The 21,305-nt window shown below is 38.0% G+C and overlaps 1 protein-coding gene across 21 annotated transcripts in view; it reads right to left on the bottom strand.

Moving 5' to 3' along the window:
- The window catches only part of FRYL (FRY like transcription coactivator), a 139,044-nt gene that overhangs the window by 64,457 nt on the left and 53,282 nt on the right, over nucleotides 1–21,305 (bottom strand). For all 21 annotated transcript variants that reach the window (XR_014945977.1, XR_014945978.1, XM_085547204.1 and 18 more), the window contains 9 exons: nucleotides 16,792–16,991; nucleotides 10,667–10,720; nucleotides 8,889–9,028; nucleotides 8,320–8,416; nucleotides 6,074–6,153; nucleotides 5,163–5,243; nucleotides 4,567–4,735; nucleotides 3,545–3,637; nucleotides 1,139–1,237 (listed from right to left, as the gene is read on the bottom strand). Coding sequence is in view for 19 of the 21 variants with exons in the window: in XM_015862154.3 (XP_015717640.2) it covers nucleotides 1,139–1,237; nucleotides 3,545–3,637; nucleotides 4,567–4,735; nucleotides 5,163–5,243; nucleotides 6,074–6,153; nucleotides 8,320–8,416; nucleotides 8,889–9,028; nucleotides 10,667–10,720; nucleotides 16,792–16,991 (1,013 nt within the window). In the remaining 2 variants the exon portion in view is untranslated. The remainder of the gene's footprint in view (nucleotides 1–1,138; nucleotides 1,238–3,544; nucleotides 3,638–4,566; nucleotides 4,736–5,162; nucleotides 5,244–6,073; nucleotides 6,154–8,319; nucleotides 8,417–8,888; nucleotides 9,029–10,666; nucleotides 10,721–16,791; nucleotides 16,992–21,305) is intronic.

Genomic DNA, 21,305 nt, shown 5'->3' with positions numbered 1-21,305 from the left:
TGCAATTATATGAGTCATTTCACAGGGTCTTCTGTGCTGGGAGAGGGAGCAGCCTTTGAGGGGAAAAAACTCAGTAAAAACTGAGGCAGGCTTGAGGTTGTCAGACGTTTTACTGCTCCTCAAGATCTACTTTGATTAATCAAGATAAACTAGTTTGATAATGACTGTGAATACGCAAACTAGGATGATCTGGCTTTGCTTCTTTAACAAAAGATTTGTTTATATGTCACATCCCTTAACAAAATACACAACAATTAATACCAAATCGGACTACATATTATCTTGTTATGGAACAAAAATTAAAGAAAGAGGATAAATGGGTAAACTGTAATCTTGACATAACTACGTGTCTGACTTAATAAATAAAATTTAATTGTGAATACTATCATCAACTGTTATTATATGCCATGGGTGTAACTATATGTAACAATGTACATATGCTTTATATGTTTAAGTAAAGCTCACACATCTATGGAGAGTCCCTGATATGAAGGAAGAATAAATGATATTAAATTCACGTGCTTTTATTGAATAAGTCAATTTGAATGCCAAATTTAGCTCTGTATTTCCAGTAAAATAGCTAAACTTGAAATACAGCTGCTAAAATCAAGAATTCCCGAATAATGCAATAAGAAGATATTTAAATCCTTGCTAAAATGTAGTCATGGGGGAAGAAATCTGTAGAGATTTCTATCAGAAAGAGGTATTAACATACTTTGGAAAAAGAATTGATTACACGTGGAAGGGGGAAAAACAAGCAGAACAAGACTACTTAATGGGCTGTTATTTTGCTGGAAAGTCTTAACTGCCACTTCTATCTTTTAATTAAACATGATTGATATATAAAGTCCCTGCATGTAAGTTCTTATCAGAAGAGACATCAGGTTAAATAACACAGTGTGAAAATGAACTAAAACAACTATCGATATCAAAACAATCTCACAAGTGAGATAACAGCATCATAGCTTGCACAAAGAAACAGATAAATATCAGTGCAAATTCAATATATGTAGCATTAATTGGACTGTGCTTGAACAGTTGAGACTTAAATTAATACAGCTTTTAACTTAAGATAATGCATTAGCTTAAAAGCATACGATGAACAAAATGGAGAAGTTGAAATATTTCTTTAAAATACCAGCGAATGCTTCTTCCTTGAACTCAAGTCAAAGGTAGTCTGATAAAGCATCTCCACAAAATTTTTCAAACATGGCACATTCACTTCATTTTTAACAGCCTATTAAAACAAAAACAATGCACACATAAATTGATTTAAAATTTTATAAAGAAGGCATTTAAAACACGCATTAGAATGTTTATGAATTTAAGAGCACTCCAAAGTTAAATGTCATGTTAGCTAAGCATTGGCTAACAGTGTCAAACAGAAGCGTAATGAACCATCACCATCAGCTATACACATTAAAAAACAACCAACCAACTACAAAGCACTGTTTTAAAACTGTGGTCTGTACTCCATACTTAAAGAACAGAACGTGAAATATCTGCCACCATCTAACAAATAAAACTACACTGAAACCCTTTAAAAGCATAGTTTAATGCATTTCAAAAGTGATAACCATTACTTTCACCTTGTTCCCCTTTTTCAGTGCTCCCCTTTTCTTTCATATCCCCCAATTGTGAAATAGCGAAAGAAGTTTTAAATTTTAAATGACTTTTGTTACATCCCCAAATTATTTCTCTTTTGCTGTTGTTCAGATCTAAGTTGTTTGGTACTTCCCCTAGAGTCACATGATGAATTGGAGCCAGTTGTTGCCAATATCGCTTTTCTGCTTTGGGACATAACCTTGAGCTCATAGATCAACTTTAACTTTCCCTCTGTAAAATATTCACTCATCCATTACACCTGGAGGGTCCAAATCTGGTCGCATTTCTTAAAAGTGCCTGAATGACTCAGCAGGAGGAGGACAGTAACAAAGTCATAACGCTGAAATCCAACAGCTTACTCACTAGCGATTTTCTGTACCCAAGATAACAGCAAATCCAGATTCAGTTCTTCCACCTACTTGAAAAGATTCAAATTTGCATCTCACGTAGAGAATGACTAACCCTCTCAACTCTATTTCCACCTGGAATTGGGTTCTCAGCTTCTGTTTAAGAAGCGTCATTTATATGAAATGATTAAAGATTCAGTGAGTCAGAAAGAAAGATCAAGACTCCCTCACTGACTGCTGAAAGCACTGAGTCAGCCACTATTTGTAGGAAGAGATCCAAGGCTCATCACAGACACACACACTGCACAGCTGATGTGCGTGCCTCTGTGACTATCACAAACCAGTTCTAATTCCAATGTGCCTCTGACTAATCAATAAATTTTTTTACTATTTAAATTACAGAATCACAGAATGACCCGGGTTGGAAGGGACCTCAAGGATCATGTAGTTCCAACCCCCCTGCCTGGCAGGGCCACCAAACATACACCTTTACTAGATCAGGTTGCCCAGAGCCCTGTCCAACCTGGTCTTGAACACCTCCAAGGACGGGGCATCCACAACCTCCCTGGGCAGCCTGTTCCAGGACCTAACCACTCTCCTAGTGAAGAACTTCCCCCTAACATCCAACCTAAATCTTCCCTCTTTCAACTTAAAACCATTTCCCCGTGTCCTGCTATTGTCAGCCCTTTTGAAGAGTTTACTCCCCTCCTGGGTGTAAGTTCCTTTCAGGTATTGAAAGGCTGCAATGAGGTCACCCCGCAACCTTCTCTTCTCCAGGCTGAAAATTACAATTTTATAAACTAAAAGTCATATTTACCAAAATGCTAAATACTTTCTCTATTCACCCCTCACCTGACCTGTCAAGCAACTACGCGAATCAAAATGACAAATGCATCTACCTCTCAGCAAGTTAGGTCATTCTTCTCTAGAAAAGAGAAGAAATATGCCCAGGTAAGACTAAAACTAAGGTCAGTAGACAGTTACTATCAATACCACATCTCTGTGGTCATGCCTTAAAATGAAATATCGTCTCCATTTTAATTTTTTTATTCTTTTAAGACACAAAGGTAAGAAAACTAGAGGAGATAAACATATCCTTGCAGGTCATGACAAGACAAATACACTTCATAGAGAAAGTAGGGGTCAAAGATATTCTTCTATGCTAGATATTTTCTTCTTCCATAGAGGCTCACGCTCTCCCCAGTTGACTGTAAAAATATTATGTACATCAGTTTCTTCTAGAAAGAACTTAGAGATTTCAGCTAATAAAGAAAGTCAGTGGGATCTCTAAGTAAACAAAATATTAAATACATGAAATTTCAGTCCTTTAGTACAATTACAACACCACAGTGTTGTGATATAAGAGTCAAGAAAACAGTGTTAAAAAGACCTGAAAATAGATGGGGAAACCAGCTAATCTGCAAATCATACCAACACACATCCCTTCAAAAGTTTATGCAGGTGTTCATAAGTAACTCAGTAGCATTTTTAAATAAGTAAAAATGCAATATTACAAAGATTATTGGAAGCAATTTTATGAGGGCTCAACTGTGAAAATGGAAAATGGAGGGAGGAAAATAAAAGATACTTACAGCAGCCACAGGGATAAGAATTTCCACAAACAAACCAGCAAGTGCATGTTTTATGTCTTTATCTTTTACTTCCAGGAAGTACTGAGCACATTCCTTTGAGATGAAGAATTAAGAAAAGATATTGAAAAAAAGAAGAAAGACTTAGAAATGTCATTATGCCATAAGTCTTACCGTAACACATCAATTACTAGTTCAGATTTTGAAAATAGCTGGTCTTACTTTCTGTGATAATAACAACTTTACTGAAGATTGGAAACTTTAAATACATTTTGGCCAGGAACTAATAAAAAGTTGAAAGGGGAACATTTATTTCTATTCACAATTTAAAAAACATGCATATTTTTCTTCTACGTGCCAAAAATAAATGCTTATCTTACATGGAAATCACTATAAACTAATATTTTTTTACGTGCTCATTTGAATTCCCAAGGTGACTTTGACACAAAGATGCAAAATCAGTTTTACAAAAGAATAAATATCCATATGCTTGTATGCACACTTCACTGTACAAAACTTGCAAGAAACTGAACTATCCACTCATGTGGTAGATTTCCCAGGACTAACGTCAAGATCCACGGTTGTTTAACAGCTGAACAATTTTTCAATCCACAGTCAACAGAAGCAAAAAAAGATTTGAATTCTCCCTGAAAATGAAGTGTTTTTCAAGCAGAAGTATTTCTTGGTATCTCAGCTATTTAAAAAACGATATCTCAAGAAACTTCTTTTTCAACCTACTTTTATAAAGAAATAAAAATAGTAGATTGCTACCCATTTTCATTTCGTCTCAAATGATTTCATGTATTACAAGTTAGCCACATTACTGTGACAACTCAGAATGGGTTTTCATTATGGTAGGTACTCATAAGCCATAGAGAAACAAATGATTCATGCGTCTGAGAACTCTGAAACTAACAAAAACGATGAAGGATGACACATCTGAGTTAACTGATCACAGTAAGTACCATTGCACGTTCATGATCTAAACCATCAGTTTAATTCAGTTTGCTGTGACGTTTTGTTACCTGCATGAACTGAAATGATGCTTCAAAATCCTCCACAGGATACATCTTTACTCGAAAAAACTTCATTCCCATAATCAAACTGATGATGCTTTGTACTACATGGGGACTCTGTTCTTTTTGCCGCAGCTCTTTTAATTCAGTGACAAACTTCTTCCTAACAGCCTGAAACCTGAACAAGGGATATAAATTGCATTTATTTGCATTTTCTTTTACTTTTACATTAAGTCCTTAACTCGGAACTGATGTCTTTATTCTGTAATTTATATCAGCACCTACAGTAAACTGAAAACAAACAAGATGAACGCTGATACTTAAAAGCTTGGCATTTCAAGAGTGATTACTGCACTGGAATACACTTGTTAACAGAACAACTATTGACAGATAGTCAGCCTCTTTTCTCTGCACCTTCAAGTTGATTCAGTGTTGTACTAAAGTAAAGATTATTCCTTGATCTGTTCAATCCATTGCGCTGGAACATGAGGAACACACTTCAGCCTACACTATTTGTTACCAAGGCCACTAACAAATGTTGCTATATTATATGCTCTACAACCCTACTGTCTCTTTCCCCAGGAAGAGTCAGAGATTGAACTTACTTTGACTGAGCAAGAACCCCCGTCACTTCTGCATATAAGTCTGCAATAATATGCACATTCCCAGTGTTGGTTCCTGAATACCTAAAAGAAAGAAAGAAAAAAAGCAAAGCCAGGGAAAATGTTAAAATGCACCTTAAGTACACTTTTGTTCTTCTAAATTACAAGTGTGTTCGCAACTACAGACTCAAAGATGACATCCCATATCCTTGAACATAACCATAAAAACAACTAAATTCATAAATAAAGAACATAGGTGACATTTGGGCACAAATTGGACCACAGGAAGTTTCATCTGAACATGAGAATGAACTTCTTAACATTGAAAGTGACAGAGCTCTGGAACAGGCTGCCCAGTTGTGGAGTTGTGGAGTTGCTTTCTCTGGAGATATTTAAAACCTAACCAGACACTTCCCTTTGCAACCTGCTATAGGGAATCTATAGGGTTGGAGTAGATGATAGAATCACAGAATTACTCAGGTTGGAAAAGACCTTAAGGATCATCAAGTCCAACTGCAACCTAACCATACTACCCTAACTTTAACATTCCTCTACTAAATCAGTTACTCAGAGGTCTCTTCCAAACCCTATGACTCTGTGTAAAATAGCATTGTTCCGTTGATCAGACACACTTTGCACAGGAAGTTTACTATTGTTATCTAACCTCAATCTTCTTTTCTGGATCTGGTTGGCTATGTAAACCATTCTATGCAAAATTAGCTCTATTATTATTACATCTAACAAAGCTGTGTTCTTTCAAGATATGTGTTCAGTTTTAAATCATCAATCATTGCTCATTTAGAATATTATCACCAGTGTGTTACGTGTGAAGTAATCAAATGAGAACAATTACCACAATGAAGCACAGGCTGAAATACATTCAAAACATTTTATATTATGCAGATGAAACTTACCCTTCCTTATGTTTAAAGTGCTTAAAAGCCAAGTTTAGAACTTCATGTACTAAAGGATCTGGCACTGGATGAACAGGTATCTGAAATAAAAGTGTTATGTAAGTAACTATGCACATATGTGTGTGGATGTATGTATGAATTTCATAAATAGGACTGTGAGGTTCCCTAAAGAAATATTTCCTATTCTCATCAGAGCACAAATCCTCTGCTGGCACATGAGGCCAATTTCATTCTGCAAGATATGAACATTTACACAATCTAAGATCTTAAAATTAAAACAATACTGGCAACCATATAAGAGTTGCTGCACATGCAAATAGACAAAACAATAAATCTTCCTAACATTAAGTAATAATTAGGTGACAAAATCATGCACTTTTAAGAGGTCCTTTTTAAAAACAAAATAACAGTGGTTCTCTAACACCACTACCACCCTCGGTTTCAAAAGGAAACAGCTGACTGAAAAACACAAATCTATTTTTAAAATACATAAAAGCTTACTCTTTTGGCTACAAAAAAAAAATAAAAATAAAAATAAAAAAAATGAAGCACTTATTGCTTGAGAATTTCATACTCTTCTGTGTAAATAAAGCTATTTATTCAAGAATTTCTGGTTACTGGAACAGGCTGTTTACATGGATATATAATGCAATGAGTAATACTCAGTCATTTAAGCAAGATTTTTGTTCCTACACAGGTCATGCCCGTAACCCTCTCTCCAGTTGCTCTGCACTTATCACAAAAGAGGCTGGATCATAACCCTTGCATGCTATATATGCAGTTGCTAAGAATTAAACAATGACAGGGCTTCCAGGAAGACAGGAAGGATTAAATGCAAATGTAAATATGTTTACTGAAAAAAAGGTATCCTTTCCACACTTTTACTGCCTAAATGCAAAATATACTACACGCAGAACATACTTCCTTCAGATAACCTGTAAGACTACACTAAACGAAGGATTCTCTGTGGCATAGATTGGTTCAGTGGCCAACCGATGTTCCTTCCCAGAGAAAAAATATCCTTAGCAGGGCTCTTCAGAAAGAAAATTTGGTGGACATAAAACAGGTAGTACCTCTAACTGTGCAGAGAGAATCCTGACCCTTAGTTTGCAGAGGTGATCTGGGCTAAGAACGTCAGTGGAATTTAAAGATCAAACAAAATAATACAAAATACAAAATAATGAGCATCTAGACCAGTAGACATGTAAATAGCTGTTTGCTGGGTTTCTACAGATGATTGAGAAAGGGATTTTAGACAAATAATTTCTCTAACAGAAGCAATATGGCCAAAACACTGAGATAATTCCACATTTAGAAGTTCAAGATCAGATACAGAGAATCTCCACTAAAGAGAAAGTAACCATCAAAACTATGTCAGAACTTCAGATCAGAACTTTCTTCCCTGTTTCAAAAGGCTGATGAATAAGCACTGAATTAGTTGACTACAGAAAAAACACTTAGCCAGATTACACACGTAAAAGGTACAACAAGAGAAGTAACTGAGGCTCAGGAGTAACTCAGGAGTATCCCTTTAGATGACTGGTTGGTTTTGCAGTGAAGGATTGACAACTCTGAATTATGTTTCACTATTTTCATTTCTCCCTGTACCACAAACTTGCCATACACAACCATATAAGCACAATTTTCCTACAAATTACCTGCAAACTAAGCCATACTCCATTTTTTACTTAATACAAAAAGCCAATTAATTTTCATATACCTACACATAAAAGATACAAAATATATGAGCAAACTTCCTGCTTCAACTGCTTAACTCTGCTTTCAAATATTACATTATTTTTCCCCTGACAAATATATAAGGAAAAAGGCTGTTACTTGAAGCCAAACTCTGCTATCTTATGCATCTAACAATGCAAATTTTATATTAACAAAACTTGTGCATGTGTTACATTAGTGAAAGCTAAATAAATACATATCCTTTCCAGTTTAAAGAAATGTGACATTTTGATCTTACTATTCAACAACCTCACACCGCATTTCAGAAGACTTTAACTGCACAAAAGGTGCTGAGTGTGAATAAAACATTATTTTTGGAACCTTACTTTTTATACTGCACTAGCAGTTTTGTCTAAGCAGATCCAAGAAATGAACGGAGATAAGGCAAGGCATTATTACCACCTTACTTCTGCTGATCATACATATGCTCCAGTTTTCTATATAAAATTTTAGAGCTAACTAAAACTGGGATGAAAAAATAATTAAGATAAATATGTCAAAGAGCTTACCTGTTTTAGAACCTCTATTAAAACTAAACAAAAAATGAAATCTACAGCTAAATCCCTCCTTTCAAGTAGATAGTCTCTTTCACGTTGTTGGTCATCCCTAAAATAAATAATAATAATAATAAAAAAAAACACCATCAAGAACATACATATCATATACAACTAATCACAAATATTACAGAGGAGTGCACATATCTTCCATGCAATCATAGTCAAACACATGTTTAAATGCTTAGAAAGACTTTATAGTTTGGTGCAGCACTAAGATCCCAAACCCTCTTGAAATCAAAAAAATGCCCAAAGTTGACAAACTAGCTTGAAGTAATCAGAATCCAACTTCCTTCTTTGTATAACCCACAGCATTATTAAATCACTTCTTGGATATCATCTGCACAGTTAAATGCAACATTTCAAAACACCTTCCTCTGCAGATTTAGCCAGTGATAGATCAAAATACAAAATGTTTGTCAAAAAATAAACAGACAAACAAAAAAACACCAAACACAAAGTACACTTACATTTTCTTAGAAGACATGCAAAAATTAAGCAGACTTCTGCAAGGAAACTCTTACCCCTTTGATTTTGTACTAGATCGAGGTCTGTATTCATAGGATTCATCTTCTGTTCCATTTTGACGCCTGTACCAGTCAAACAAGGTGCGTAACAAGGAGGGGAGACAGTGCTCTGCTACTGAGCTCATAGAGCTTATCAACTGAAAATAAATAAGAAAAATTGTTTGCCACGAGAAAGCAATCAGATTTAAGTATATACCTGATATGAAACTTGAATTATCTGCATTTCTTTTAACTTAACCTAACAGAACTTTTCTGTGCCCAAGTGTGGAGGGAGAAGAATGTCTGCAGAAAGATGGCATCAAGCAGCTACAAGCCCCAGCCAGAAGACAGTGGGGGAGCCAGTCAGTCCCTAGAACCATGGCTGGGAAAGGAAAGTTACCACATTGTTCTCAAATGCCACACACTGATTACCTCTTGCATCTTTCAAGTGAGGGATTTTGATGGAAGCCATCCTCTTGCTATAACTTACCTGTGAGACGCTGCACTTACCTATTTCTCACTATTCAATACTCCAGAAACCTAAGATCATATTAGAATTTATTTGCCCTCATTTAAGGCATCCTGCTTTTTCAGTTTTGGGAAAGGTTTACTCGCAAAATCAATATGTAACTTAATAAGCAATACTTGTGATTAATAAAAATATCCTGAGAAAGACTTCGAGGGGTAAAGTGTAGAAAAAATAAATAATACTGCTGATCTGCAGATTTCCTTAGATGATCCCTACGATTCAGATCATTTTGCTCCTGGTTAGCTTTAAAACAAGATACTGAAGCTATAAAGGTAAGCTACATCCTCCCTAAACCATTTTCCCTGCTTGTGAGTTAACTTTCACTTTGAAGACAAGAGCCTCAGAACATTTTAGATTAGAAACTATTAGAAGCCTACATAAGACTCACTGAGGGAAGGGGTCCTGGAAAATAAACTTATGCATCAAATGTCATATGCCAGTATATGTTTCCCTTTTGGAAGGAAGGAAAAGAAAGAGGTGCATGGATGGCTCTTAACTGAACAGCAATCAGGTCCCCTGACTTAGTACTATATCAAAGGAATAATAGAAGCTTTAAAAAATTCCAGTAACAAGAAATACAAACAGAACGTTGCAATTCATACAGTAAGAGGCTACTCAAAAACATTAATAGGAGCCCGTAATTAATGGGGCACCATCACAAAGCTGCCCCTCCATAGCAAGGAAGTGGTCACAGGACAAAAACGTGTCTGTGTTACGAAAGAAGCATAGACAATAAACATGAATAAATTCAGCAGTTATTCCAGGTGAAGTTCAGTTAACCAAGTGAAACATAATAGCTTTACAGTGAGATTATATACCCAGGAAAGAATGAAGTTACACCCTGAATCTGCCTTCTGTTATAGAATCAGAGAGCATTAAGTAACTGGAATTAACATTATTTGCTTGTAAAAGCCAAACACCCAAACACTGAAAGACGAAGCAATTTAGGCGTAAGCTACACAAAGCTCATAGCAGGAATACACAGTCTTTTTGTCCAAACATGTTCAGCACGTTACCTTCAGCAATTTTCACTGTCATTTTCATACAACCTGCAAGTTCCTTATCATGGAAAATCATGGAAAATTAAGGTGTTGGTTTTTGTTTTTTGCTTCTCCTCTATGCTCGTTTCTAACAACTCTAGGCCTAAGTCTTCTAAAGGCAACTCAGGCACTCCAATAGAGATGTTATAACCCACCCCTACACTGTGCAGCAGAAAGACAGGCCACCTTAATCCTAGATGAGCTGCCTTCAATTGCACGCCTCCTACCTGATCAAACTGGAGATCTTCACCTCTTTGTAGAGATCTGGACAGGAGCTTTTCCTGGAAGAAAAGTAAAAAGAATATGAACTTTGTATTGCAATTCACCAAAGATAAGATTATTTCTATTTCAGTTATATCAAAGAACAAAGAAATAACATTTAATGTGAATGCCTGCATTATTTTTCAGCTAAAGCTGTTTCTGAAGATGTGATGTGCTCACAAAAGGAAGTGAACAGAGATCCAAAATTAGTAGTAAAAATACTAATTGTTAATAATACTGACAAACAGAAAACCTCAAGCACCTCTCCCCAGCAGCAGCCCCCACAGAAGTGTGCTTAATGGAGTCAACTGGCAAGGTTGGCAAGGTGGGCTGGGCTGGGGAGAAAAAGCCATTCCCCTCCGAGCTCACAGTCAGTGATCAATTGCTCAGTCCATCACCAGCCTGCTCTTTCTCTGAACAGCAAATGGAAAGAGCTAGAAACCAAGTCCTGGTCAAGGAGTATGTCAATAATAACTTCCTTCATAAGGTACAGAAAATGCAGTATTAATGGGATTTAATTACAATATTTCATTGTTACCTGTACCATAAAACATACTGCTCTGTTAAAAGCAAAATTCAATTATATTCATGACAAAATAATTCAGTGTGAATTAAAGCATTGTGGGAAATGAAACAAAACACTCAAGAACTATAATAAGTACAGCTACAAGAAAATACAATTTTTGACAAGTCTCTTTCTAGGATACCTGGAAAGTTGGTTTTTTTTAAAGGCTAAGTCCCAGGTATAGGTTCTGAGGGCCAGTGATGTACAGACTGGCTTGCTAAACCATACACCCAAGTGCCAGAATAACAGCCTTAAGTGCATACTAAGAAGTAGTAAGACATGTAAGGACACAGTGAGCATTCCCAACTAATTACAGGCACACTGAGGTACTTTTCACTTCATTCTACATAAACCAGAAATCCCTCTGCCTTTGACAAGGAGAGCAGAAGTAGTGGATGTAAGTAGTTAGAGGAGCCTGCGGCAGGTGAACTCAGGGATTACACAGCCAAGCAGCAGCCACCAGGTGGGACACCGCAGCAGCGCGCAGCTCTCAGCACCTTGCCAGAGCTCAGCAGCAGTGCACCACTCACAAACAGCAACTGCTCAGCAGCCTGGCATGGGACAACACCCTTCTGCCATGCTGCTGATGGAAATTTACAAAGCCAGCACCGCTTGGCCTTTAACTCCTGCAAGACCAAAGCAGACAGATTACATGGGAAATGGATCAGGACTGGGGTTGGGTGTACCAAGATCAGTATTAAAGCCGGCTATTTATTTTACCTCATCTTAATTGTGATCTTGAAAATTAGACTCAATTTCTGCCATTTTCTGCTCCAACTGCAGCTGTACCCTATTAAGCCACAACTAGTGTCTCTCACCACTACTGCAGCTCTCTAAAACCTACTCTGACACCTACTGAGAATTCAGATCAACTTCACTTTCTCTGATTCAGAAAACCCCTGTTCATATGGGCTATTTGACTGCCTAAATTGAACCCTGTCCTTAACTTAACCCTGTCTCAAGTACGTTTTAAATAAAACATTTTTAAAGGTGGTTTCAGGAAAATGCATTTAATACTCTCCAGTATTTCTGTTCATTAACTGATGCTGAAGCAAGAAGGAACAGGTTTCAGATACCAACCAACACTGCACAAATAACTGTAATCGCATCGATTGCATGAGAAATGTTCCACCCTATATAAACATTGTATACTGCTGAATGAGCTGAAGGAAAATTAACTGGAAAATTATTTCCTGAGAAGAAGTGGACTTTCCTATCGAGTGGAGAGGTGACCTTCCTATAAAACAACTTGTAGAGCTGAGGTTCCTTCAGACTCCCTGTGACACAGTGCCTGGCATGCCACATTTTCACTACAGTCCTGCAGGACTATTAAAAAGATGAACAAACACTGAGGTTATTATATCCCACTGAATGTGTCTAAAACCAGAAATATCTGAACAAAAGAACACACACAGACACACACACACACAAAGTGAAATCATCCAGAAATCTTTAGACAAAAAAGCCCATGTCAACAGATAGCACACTATTTTAAGGTATTTCTAAAAATATAGTTGTTGTTTTTTTTCCCCTCCATCACCATAGCTGCATACCAAACAAATGTGACATGGCCAAATAGCGCTCTATCACCCAGTCACAGGTTTATCAAGGCCTTTGATTTATTTGCATGGCTCTAAAGTTTATTTTCTTTCAAAGTGTTTTTCTGACACTGCTTTGCCATTGACCCCTTCTGTCTCACGTGAAATACAAAAATCTATCCAACAGCATGAAGAAAAGGTCTGGGAACTCTCACTGAACTCATAATTTAAGATTTATCTTTCAAGCTTCCTCAAGTTCAGGGAGAGATGGTAGCAAAAGGTCTGTATCTTTCACAAGAGAAATGAAACAAACCCACTACAGTTTGCATCTGCTGAAAGCAGAAATGTCAACATATGGCAGGCAGCAATGACCAGGATGTAGACGTGTGCGCGTTGTGCAAACAGTGGTGCTGGTAGAAACAGGTTCCACCCGTTGGCCTCACTCCAGTGCTCCCCAGTAGCCTGCGCACCTTGGCATGGCAGTGGAGCTGCTCAGGTACAACAGCTAAGTTTGCACACTTGCTTCTCTCATCCTTCCCTTGCAAATGCCCATTAGTACCCACACAGATCTTGTTTCACAATTGGGGAAAGTTGTTTTCTTGCCTCTCGGTTATCTTTTCTCAGCTGCAGAACTACCAACACTAACAAAACACTAATCTTATTTGAGTCCCTTCTCTTTTAAAATGAAATACTGACACAAAAGATATAAATCAATGAAGAGCAATATTACAAAGAGCACTGTAAGAAACTTCACAACCAGAGAAACCACTTAGTTGCTTTTGGGAATCACAACTCAGCTCCTGAATGAGCAGCATCCTGCCTTCCCTGCCCCAAAGTGACTGTTTTCCATCCACTTCTGCTGCCCTGCTGTCATGGGCAACTTCAAGTTTTAAGTGCTTAGCTTCTAATTTTATTGGCTCCAAACACCATCCAACAGCCTGGCTCCATCTAACACATTAAAGATTTATGTAACAGATATATATGTTCTCCACATAAACTTCATTATTTGCAGCCACGTCATCTGACAAACCAAAACAAACTAAAATAGCAAGGGGCTTTCTTCTCTTCCTGCAGAACCTTTTCTCCAATCTCAGGTACAACTTTCCATTGCCCCTTCAGACTTTATCATCACAATGCATTTTGTTCTAATCAATTTTAAAATCTAGCACATGAGCCCAGGCAGAACTGTTACAAACACTTTCACAAAGCACTGTTCTGCCAATAATTATCATTTCCTATCTTCTCCTAAAGAATTTTATATGTACTGTATGCACTCAGAATATCAGCATTAGAACCTTACTACCAGATCTTGATTAATTCTTGCAATTACCTTAGAAGTTCATGAGCCCAAAGATCTGAGGGGTGACACTTCTTTGCAAAGTGCCTTATTCACAGTTTTACCAATTTCTAATCCAATGAAAATTCTGATTTTGTGTGATGAAACCTTTGTTTAAATAACAGTTAACAGCATGGCAGAGAGGCACAGACCAAGATTGCTGTCAGACTTAATCCACTCCAGGGATATGTTTTGCAGTACAAGCGCACACCAGGGCTACTACACTTACCATACTAATCAGTATTTAGGTTCAGAGATTTAACTCCAAACAGATTGTATCTGCAGAGCTCTTCAGTCCATTTGAATTATAGATGCAAAAGTCTTGGCCAAATGCTATGTTTAACAAACAAGTTGTAAAAAGATACTCAGACAGCATTCACTGGTAACCTTCCTGTTTGCTGCCAGCATCACCACTCTGCACCTCTCCTCTCTGTGCCTTCAGTAATCACTTGAGTATTTTTACATGTGTTTTCCTGCAAATACTGCTGTAGTTTCTTACCAAACCCTCCTGAACTCGTAAACCATTGTAATGTCGATAAGGAAACAGTAAACGTACGTTTAAATTGTATACTTGTCTGGTACACACACAAGCATAGTTACGCACAATGTATACTTAAACAGGTGTGTATAATGAAATGTTTTCTTTTCTTTGGCCTTTCATCTACTCATGATTTCACCTGGATAATTCAGTCAGTGGTATCACAATTCTATTTAGTTCCTCTTTTTCTACCTTCTCTTTTTCTTTCATAAAGTTCCACAACTGGGGTCCAAACACTAACACATGCCTTCTGCTTTATTAGGACTGCTTATTATAATGAAAAATGCTTCTGCAAGCAATTGTTGCACACAGAGGCCTTGCAATTTAGTTGATTTTCCAGTTAACATTTCAAAATATTTTTATCTTTAGCTTTTCTCTAAAAGGTCTTCAGACTTCATACCCAAATTCATTGCATGCCCAAACTACTGTGTTCCCTTGTACTGTTTAGCCCAAGAAATACTACCAGTACAGAGACTGTAGTTCACTGCATATATGCAGGAAAGAAGGCAGGAGAGCATGGGATGGATGCTCTTAATATTAAGACATCTAGAACAAAAGCTTATTCGTCAGTATTGCCCATAATGCAGCATGATCTTGATGCCATGGCTTTGGCACAGCATGGTCACGATCTGCCAACTGGTGTGCTGTGAGAGAGGACAGTCCATAACAGCAGTTAATGAAAACATTCAAGATATGGTCATGCTGTAGAAATATGTTAAATACTTGCAAGCACGCAAAGTTATAAGGCTGGTAACATTGTACCTTTTTATAACTGCATCCAGCAAACTAGGAATTTTGCCCCCTTTTTTTTTTAACTTAAAAAGTAAGTACAAGTACAGACAAGCCACAGAAGACATAATCTGTATATTAAATTTCATTTCTAAAAATAATATCATTTTAGACTAAGTTCTGAAAGTTGCTATGCATTGTGTGTGATTTGGAGACTAATAAGTGTCTTCAATTTCCCATTTAATTCCAGGATTGTAAATTGCATATGTATATTAAAAAAACCACAAACAAGAGGACAACAAAAACCCACATCATCCTGAAGAGATACTGATACTGAGTCAGAGTTTATGCAAAGTAAAGATCACTATTGAGTACAATTCCCAATTAAAAAAGTATATATCTATTTATTTCAAGAACATGCCATCTAGATTTGGTTGTGGTGAACACAAAGCTGGACATGAGCCAGCAGTGTGTGCTTGCAGCCCAGAAGGCCGGTTGTATCCTGCATCAAAAGAGGAGTGACGACAGGGAGAGGGGGGTCCTCTACTCTGCTCTTGTCAAGCTCCACCTGAAGTACAGCACCCAGGTCTGGGGCTCCCAACACAACAAAGACATGCTATTAGAAATGGTCCAGAAGAGACCATGAAGACAACCAGAGGGCTGAAGCGCCTCTCCCACAGAGACTGGGAGGCTTCCTCAGCTTGGAGAAGAGATGACTACAGGGAGACCACACAGAGGCCTTCCAGTACTTGAAGGGTGCTTATCAGCAGGAGAAGAAATGACTTTTTGATATAATAATTATAGGACAATGGGGAATGGCTCTAAACTGAAAGGAGGGAGATTTAGATTACATGCTAGGAGAAAATCCTTTTATCAGAGAGTGGTGAGGAGCTGGCACAGCTGCCCAGAGAAGCTCCATCCCTGGAGGGGTTCAAGGCCAGGATGGATGGGGCCCTGGGCAGCCTGAGCTGGTGAGGGGCAGCCCTGCCCACAGCAGGGTGCTGGAACAGGATGGGCTTTAAGGTCCCTGCCAATCCAAGCCATTCTATGATTCGGTGATTCAGTAGTAACTTACTTGGCAAACACATCACATGCATCTTTCTTTGAAATTCTATTTTCAAAAAAATATATATTATTTCAAAGGAACATGAACAGGAAACATGCTTGGTAGCAGTAACATAGGAACATTTTTTTGTAGTCACTATTTCCTTTTGTAATTTTACATAATCTATAAATACTAAGAGGCCTTAACTCCAGTAACCACTTAGAACAGTTGTGAAAGAAGCCAATAAAACATTACCTAGGTAGCAATTCTGTTTGCAGTGGCCTCTTTATTATTGAAGGAATATTACAACGAATAAAAATATTTTAAAAAAAGGACTCACCAAAGGTTCAGCCATTACAACTTCAATTTTCTTTTCAGCCTGAACAGCAAATTCAGCGAAGAGGCTTTTGATGACATACTCGCCAGGTTTTACATCTGGATCAATAGTAATGTTAGACATGATGACGCCTCTCTTTTCCCAAGTGGAAGCAACACTTGGAGAAACTCTGCGTTTATTTACTCTGCTGGGTGGCGTGGAGGCTATTAAAAAAAAGAAGAAAAGAGGCAAAAAAAGGTGAGCTGTAAAGCAGAACTTCTAAATAATGGCACTTCTTGATACTTTCTCATCCACCACATAAATGTATCGACACAGTATATTCTGTATCTCAGAAAGAAACACCCAGAAGTCCTTTTCAACTGTTACTTTGCATTTGATAGGAAATTCCACTCAAATGTTTGATACGGGAGTATAACATAAACTCTTTATTACTGATTGCCTCAAGGTGTGTGAACAGCCTCATTCAGAACGTAACTAGTTGATGACCAATAGACAGACTTTAATATACAGTGTCTCCAGTTCAAGCATGGCTAAAAATCAAAAGTTCAATTTGTAGGACCACCTCCCTGTATTGTGAGATGCATCTTCTTGAGGTGATGTTTATAAACCATCTAAGTTCAAGGTTCTACTTGGTCTACAAGAAATGCCTCTTGGCAACTTATGGCTGCAATGTGATTTTTCCAAAGATACTGCAAGTTCCTTCCAGAGATGTCACACTCAATATTTTTCTCCACTCTTGCTGTGGTTTAACCCAGCCAGTGGCTAAGAGCCACAAAGCAGTTTGCTCACACCCACCACCCACCAAAGTGGGACAGCACAGAGAAACAGAAAAAGGGTAAAATTAATGGGTTGAGAGAAAAACAGAAATGGAAGGGAAATGGTAATAATAACAGGAATAATAAAATACACAGAACAAGTGATGCACAATGCAATTGCTCACCAGCTCCCCACTGTCCGATGCTCAGCCAGGCACTGAGCAGCAGCAGCCTCCTCCCCCTGGCCAGTTGTTTCTCAGCATGACGCCAGTTGGTACAGGACATGCCTTTGGCCAGTCTGGGTCAGCTGTCCTGGTGCTGTCCCCTCCCAGCCCTTTGTGCTCCCCCCACTCCCCACCCCCCCAGCTCCTTGCTGGCAGAGCAGCACAAGAAGCTGAAACAACCTTAGCTCGGTATAAGCACTGCTCAGCAACAACTAAAACACTGGTGTGCTATCAACATTATTCCCATTCTAAATCCTAAACACAGCATCATACTAGGAAAATAATTAACTCTATTTCAGCTGAAACCAGGACATCCCTCTAACAAAAAATCTTGAAGACTTATCCCCTACCAGCCATATTAACTAACTGATTGATATATTAGTCTCTCTCTCTCTAACAGAGCTTTCACTCGTCTACTGAAATTGACATATGCTGAGATTGCATAATATTTATCCACTTTGAATTTAGCTTTTCCTCCCCAGGAACTTGAAAGCATTTCTTTCCTTTTACCACAGCTGCCATCTGACATGACTTGCAGTATCAAAATTCAGGTATTACAACTCACTGTTCAAAGTGCTTATTACATCCATGGCAATTAAGGGAAACAATAATGATTCTCATACTGCATACACAAAATCAAAATACTTACTGGCTTACTAAGTTTTTTTTAAGTATTAGAAATTGAGGTTAAGACTTCTTGTGATACCGAGATTTCCTGTGTGACAAACTGAAGGGAAGGAACCTGCTTTAGCAAAGGGGTTGGATGAGATGAGCTCCAGAGGTCCCTCAATACCTATGGTTCTTGTGTTTCCTACTCATACTAGGATTTTCTTATAACGGTTGTACAGGGAGTCTAATATCTGTCTGTTTTACTTATTACTTACTGTGATTTGCCCAGATAAAGCTCTGTGGGCTTTCTGTGATTAAAAAGGTGTTGAGATGCACTTTACCAATTCTTCTTAATTTTCAAAACATTCACTTGTTTTCAATTTGTGCAAATGCAATTCCTATGTGCTAAATATTATCATTCCTATGTGCTAAATATTATCCACAACTTTCACTCAATATATTTTCATTCTTCATCCGTGAAAATACTGGTTATCCTGGAAACCAGGTCTCAGAATCTGCTTACAGCCTTCCCAAGTCTGCCTCTAAACCCTTCAGAATTTCTTCTCTAACTTCAGAAAGTTACATCTGACATAACACAGGTTTCCTCAACTTCCACAGAAAGTATCCATGTATCAAATGCACTACTAAAGCTGACAGAAGTGCTTTATGAAGTGAAGCACATGAAGTGAAATGCATGAATGGTCCTAATTATCTCAGTCTCTAAAGAAAAAGGATATTTCCTTTGCTTCAGCTTGTTAGTATGTATGATCTACGTTTTTCCTTTAAGAATTTGCTGCTCAAACCATCATTGTTAAGAAAAGATAAGCAGTACACTATGAGCAATATGTATGTTTTCCCATACGTAAACCACCATATGCCGTCTTACAGACAGGAAGGAAATGCCAGAATCACACAGTTGAGTTGCCAGTATTCAGGGGGCACAGCAGGTGATGTGCCAGAACACCCAGCACACCAGCCACAAGTCATAATGTGCTTCAGAACATCCTGTAAGGCTTCAATCTAACTTTTTGGTCTTGGTGACAAAGACGCTGAAATATATGTGCACACAATGCAGGCAACAAGAGCTAGGAAGTGCTGCCAGGCTCCAGATCCCCTCAGTGGAAAGTCACACTAAGGTTTTTGGGAAGAGACCAAAGCACCTGCAATAAGGAAAGACAGCAATCCTAAACTCCTAACTTGAAAGGAAAACTCTTTTCTTATCCCACTTAAACCTATTAGCACAGAGTTTAAGCACCTCATAAGAAAACAAGCCCAATTTGATTCCCTACAAGCTCTCTGTGCTTGTTCAGCCATGTTCATGCCATTCTTAGACCCCAATCCTTCCAAAGGCAGCAAAGGAAATGAAATAGATATGTTATGGGTCAAGACACGAGGACAGAAAAGGAGAAACGGAGGGAAGCAACCTTCCTCACCTCAGCAGGTGACCAACAGAAACACCAGGTTTCTGAGCTTTACAAAACTGAAGCCTTCCATATTCACCAAACATAAATAACAATTTTTTATTTATTTTCTTTCAAGTGTCTAATTTGGAAAGGCCTGAAGAGTTGTAAAGATAAGTAAACCAGAAGTTTCAGGTACTAAGGTGCCTAAAAGCTGAAGTATCCAACAGATTTCACATATTTCTATGTAAGCAGTTCTTTCTATCCTAAATACGAGCATTCATAAGAAAGTCAATGCTTTGTTCTACTCAACAGCAGCTTTACTGACTTCATTGTTTTAAATCACACACGTGGAAGCTGAAAGAAATGGGAGAACTGTAAACAATCCCTTGTGCATTGCTAGCTGCACTGGATCAGAAAGGAGTTACTGAAGCAGCTGCTTTGGCTCCTTGTAGCCTTGCCTACTGGAGCGTGCCACCATGCCCAAATAACTGGGCAGAGGGCTTGGCAGCGATTGCCATCACTGCTGTCCAGCCCATGTTCCTCAACAAGAGCTGGAACTTCGTGCCTCTGCATGGAAACTGAGCGAGAATAACATACTTCTTAACCCATAACTCTCTTACTTTGTTTTGGTAGGCAAGTCTTAAAAGTGTATTTACAAAATACACTTCTGTATCCAGCCTTTAAAAGATGACCTTAGAAAGCATCTGCCACTAAAGAAAAAAATAATGAGGTCTGATCATCCTCACAGCACTTTATTTACTTTGCACCAATCAATTCTCAATAAGAGGCCACAGAATCTCCCCCAAATCCATCTGGCTCAAACCCCATTCAAGCAGGGACACCACAAGCAGGGTGTCCAGGCCCATGCAGCATTTGGAGATCTCCAAGGGAAAGACCCCTCAGCCTTTGGGCAGCCTGATCCAGTTTGTGCCTATTGCCTCTTATCCTGGCACTGAGCACCACTGAAAGCCTGGCTCTACCTCTTTTTGCATTCTCCCTTTAGGTATCTATGGACATCAATGAGATATCCCTGAAACTCCTCTTCCCCTTGCTAAGCAGGCCCAGCTTTCAGTCTTTCCTCACAGGAGCAGCTGCTGCAAACCCCACATTATCTTGGACTCTTCCCAGTATGCCCAAGTCTCTAATGTCTCTGACTTTATTATGAAAGACACAAAACAGCATCTCTTGTTCAGGATGAGGTCCCAAGACTATTCAGGTTGATCTAAAACCAGACATAAGGTGAACAAAGCCACAAATACCTGCAGTACAGCTAACTGCTGGATTCACATGCAAAAATCTTTCAACTGGTAATGAATTCTCATTCTCCACCAAATAAATTAATAAATAAAATAAAATAAAATAAAATAAAATAAAATAAAATAAAATAAAATAAAATAAAATAAAATAAAATAAAACAAAACAAATTGATGCAATTACAAACAATGTCATGAGAAAGTTAGAAATACAGTAGGTTTCTTGAAGTACCAGCATACTCAAGTAGCTGGATAAAAGACTAGGATTTACTT

Source organism: Coturnix japonica, chromosome 4 (assembly GCF_054131305.1).
Source record: "Coturnix japonica strain WE chromosome 4, WE-NBRP24, whole genome shotgun sequence".
Taxonomy (NCBI): domain Eukaryota; kingdom Metazoa; phylum Chordata; class Aves; order Galliformes; family Phasianidae; genus Coturnix; species Coturnix japonica.
Note: the sequence above shows the minus strand (reverse complement) of the source record. Positions and strands in the feature narration are given on the sequence as shown.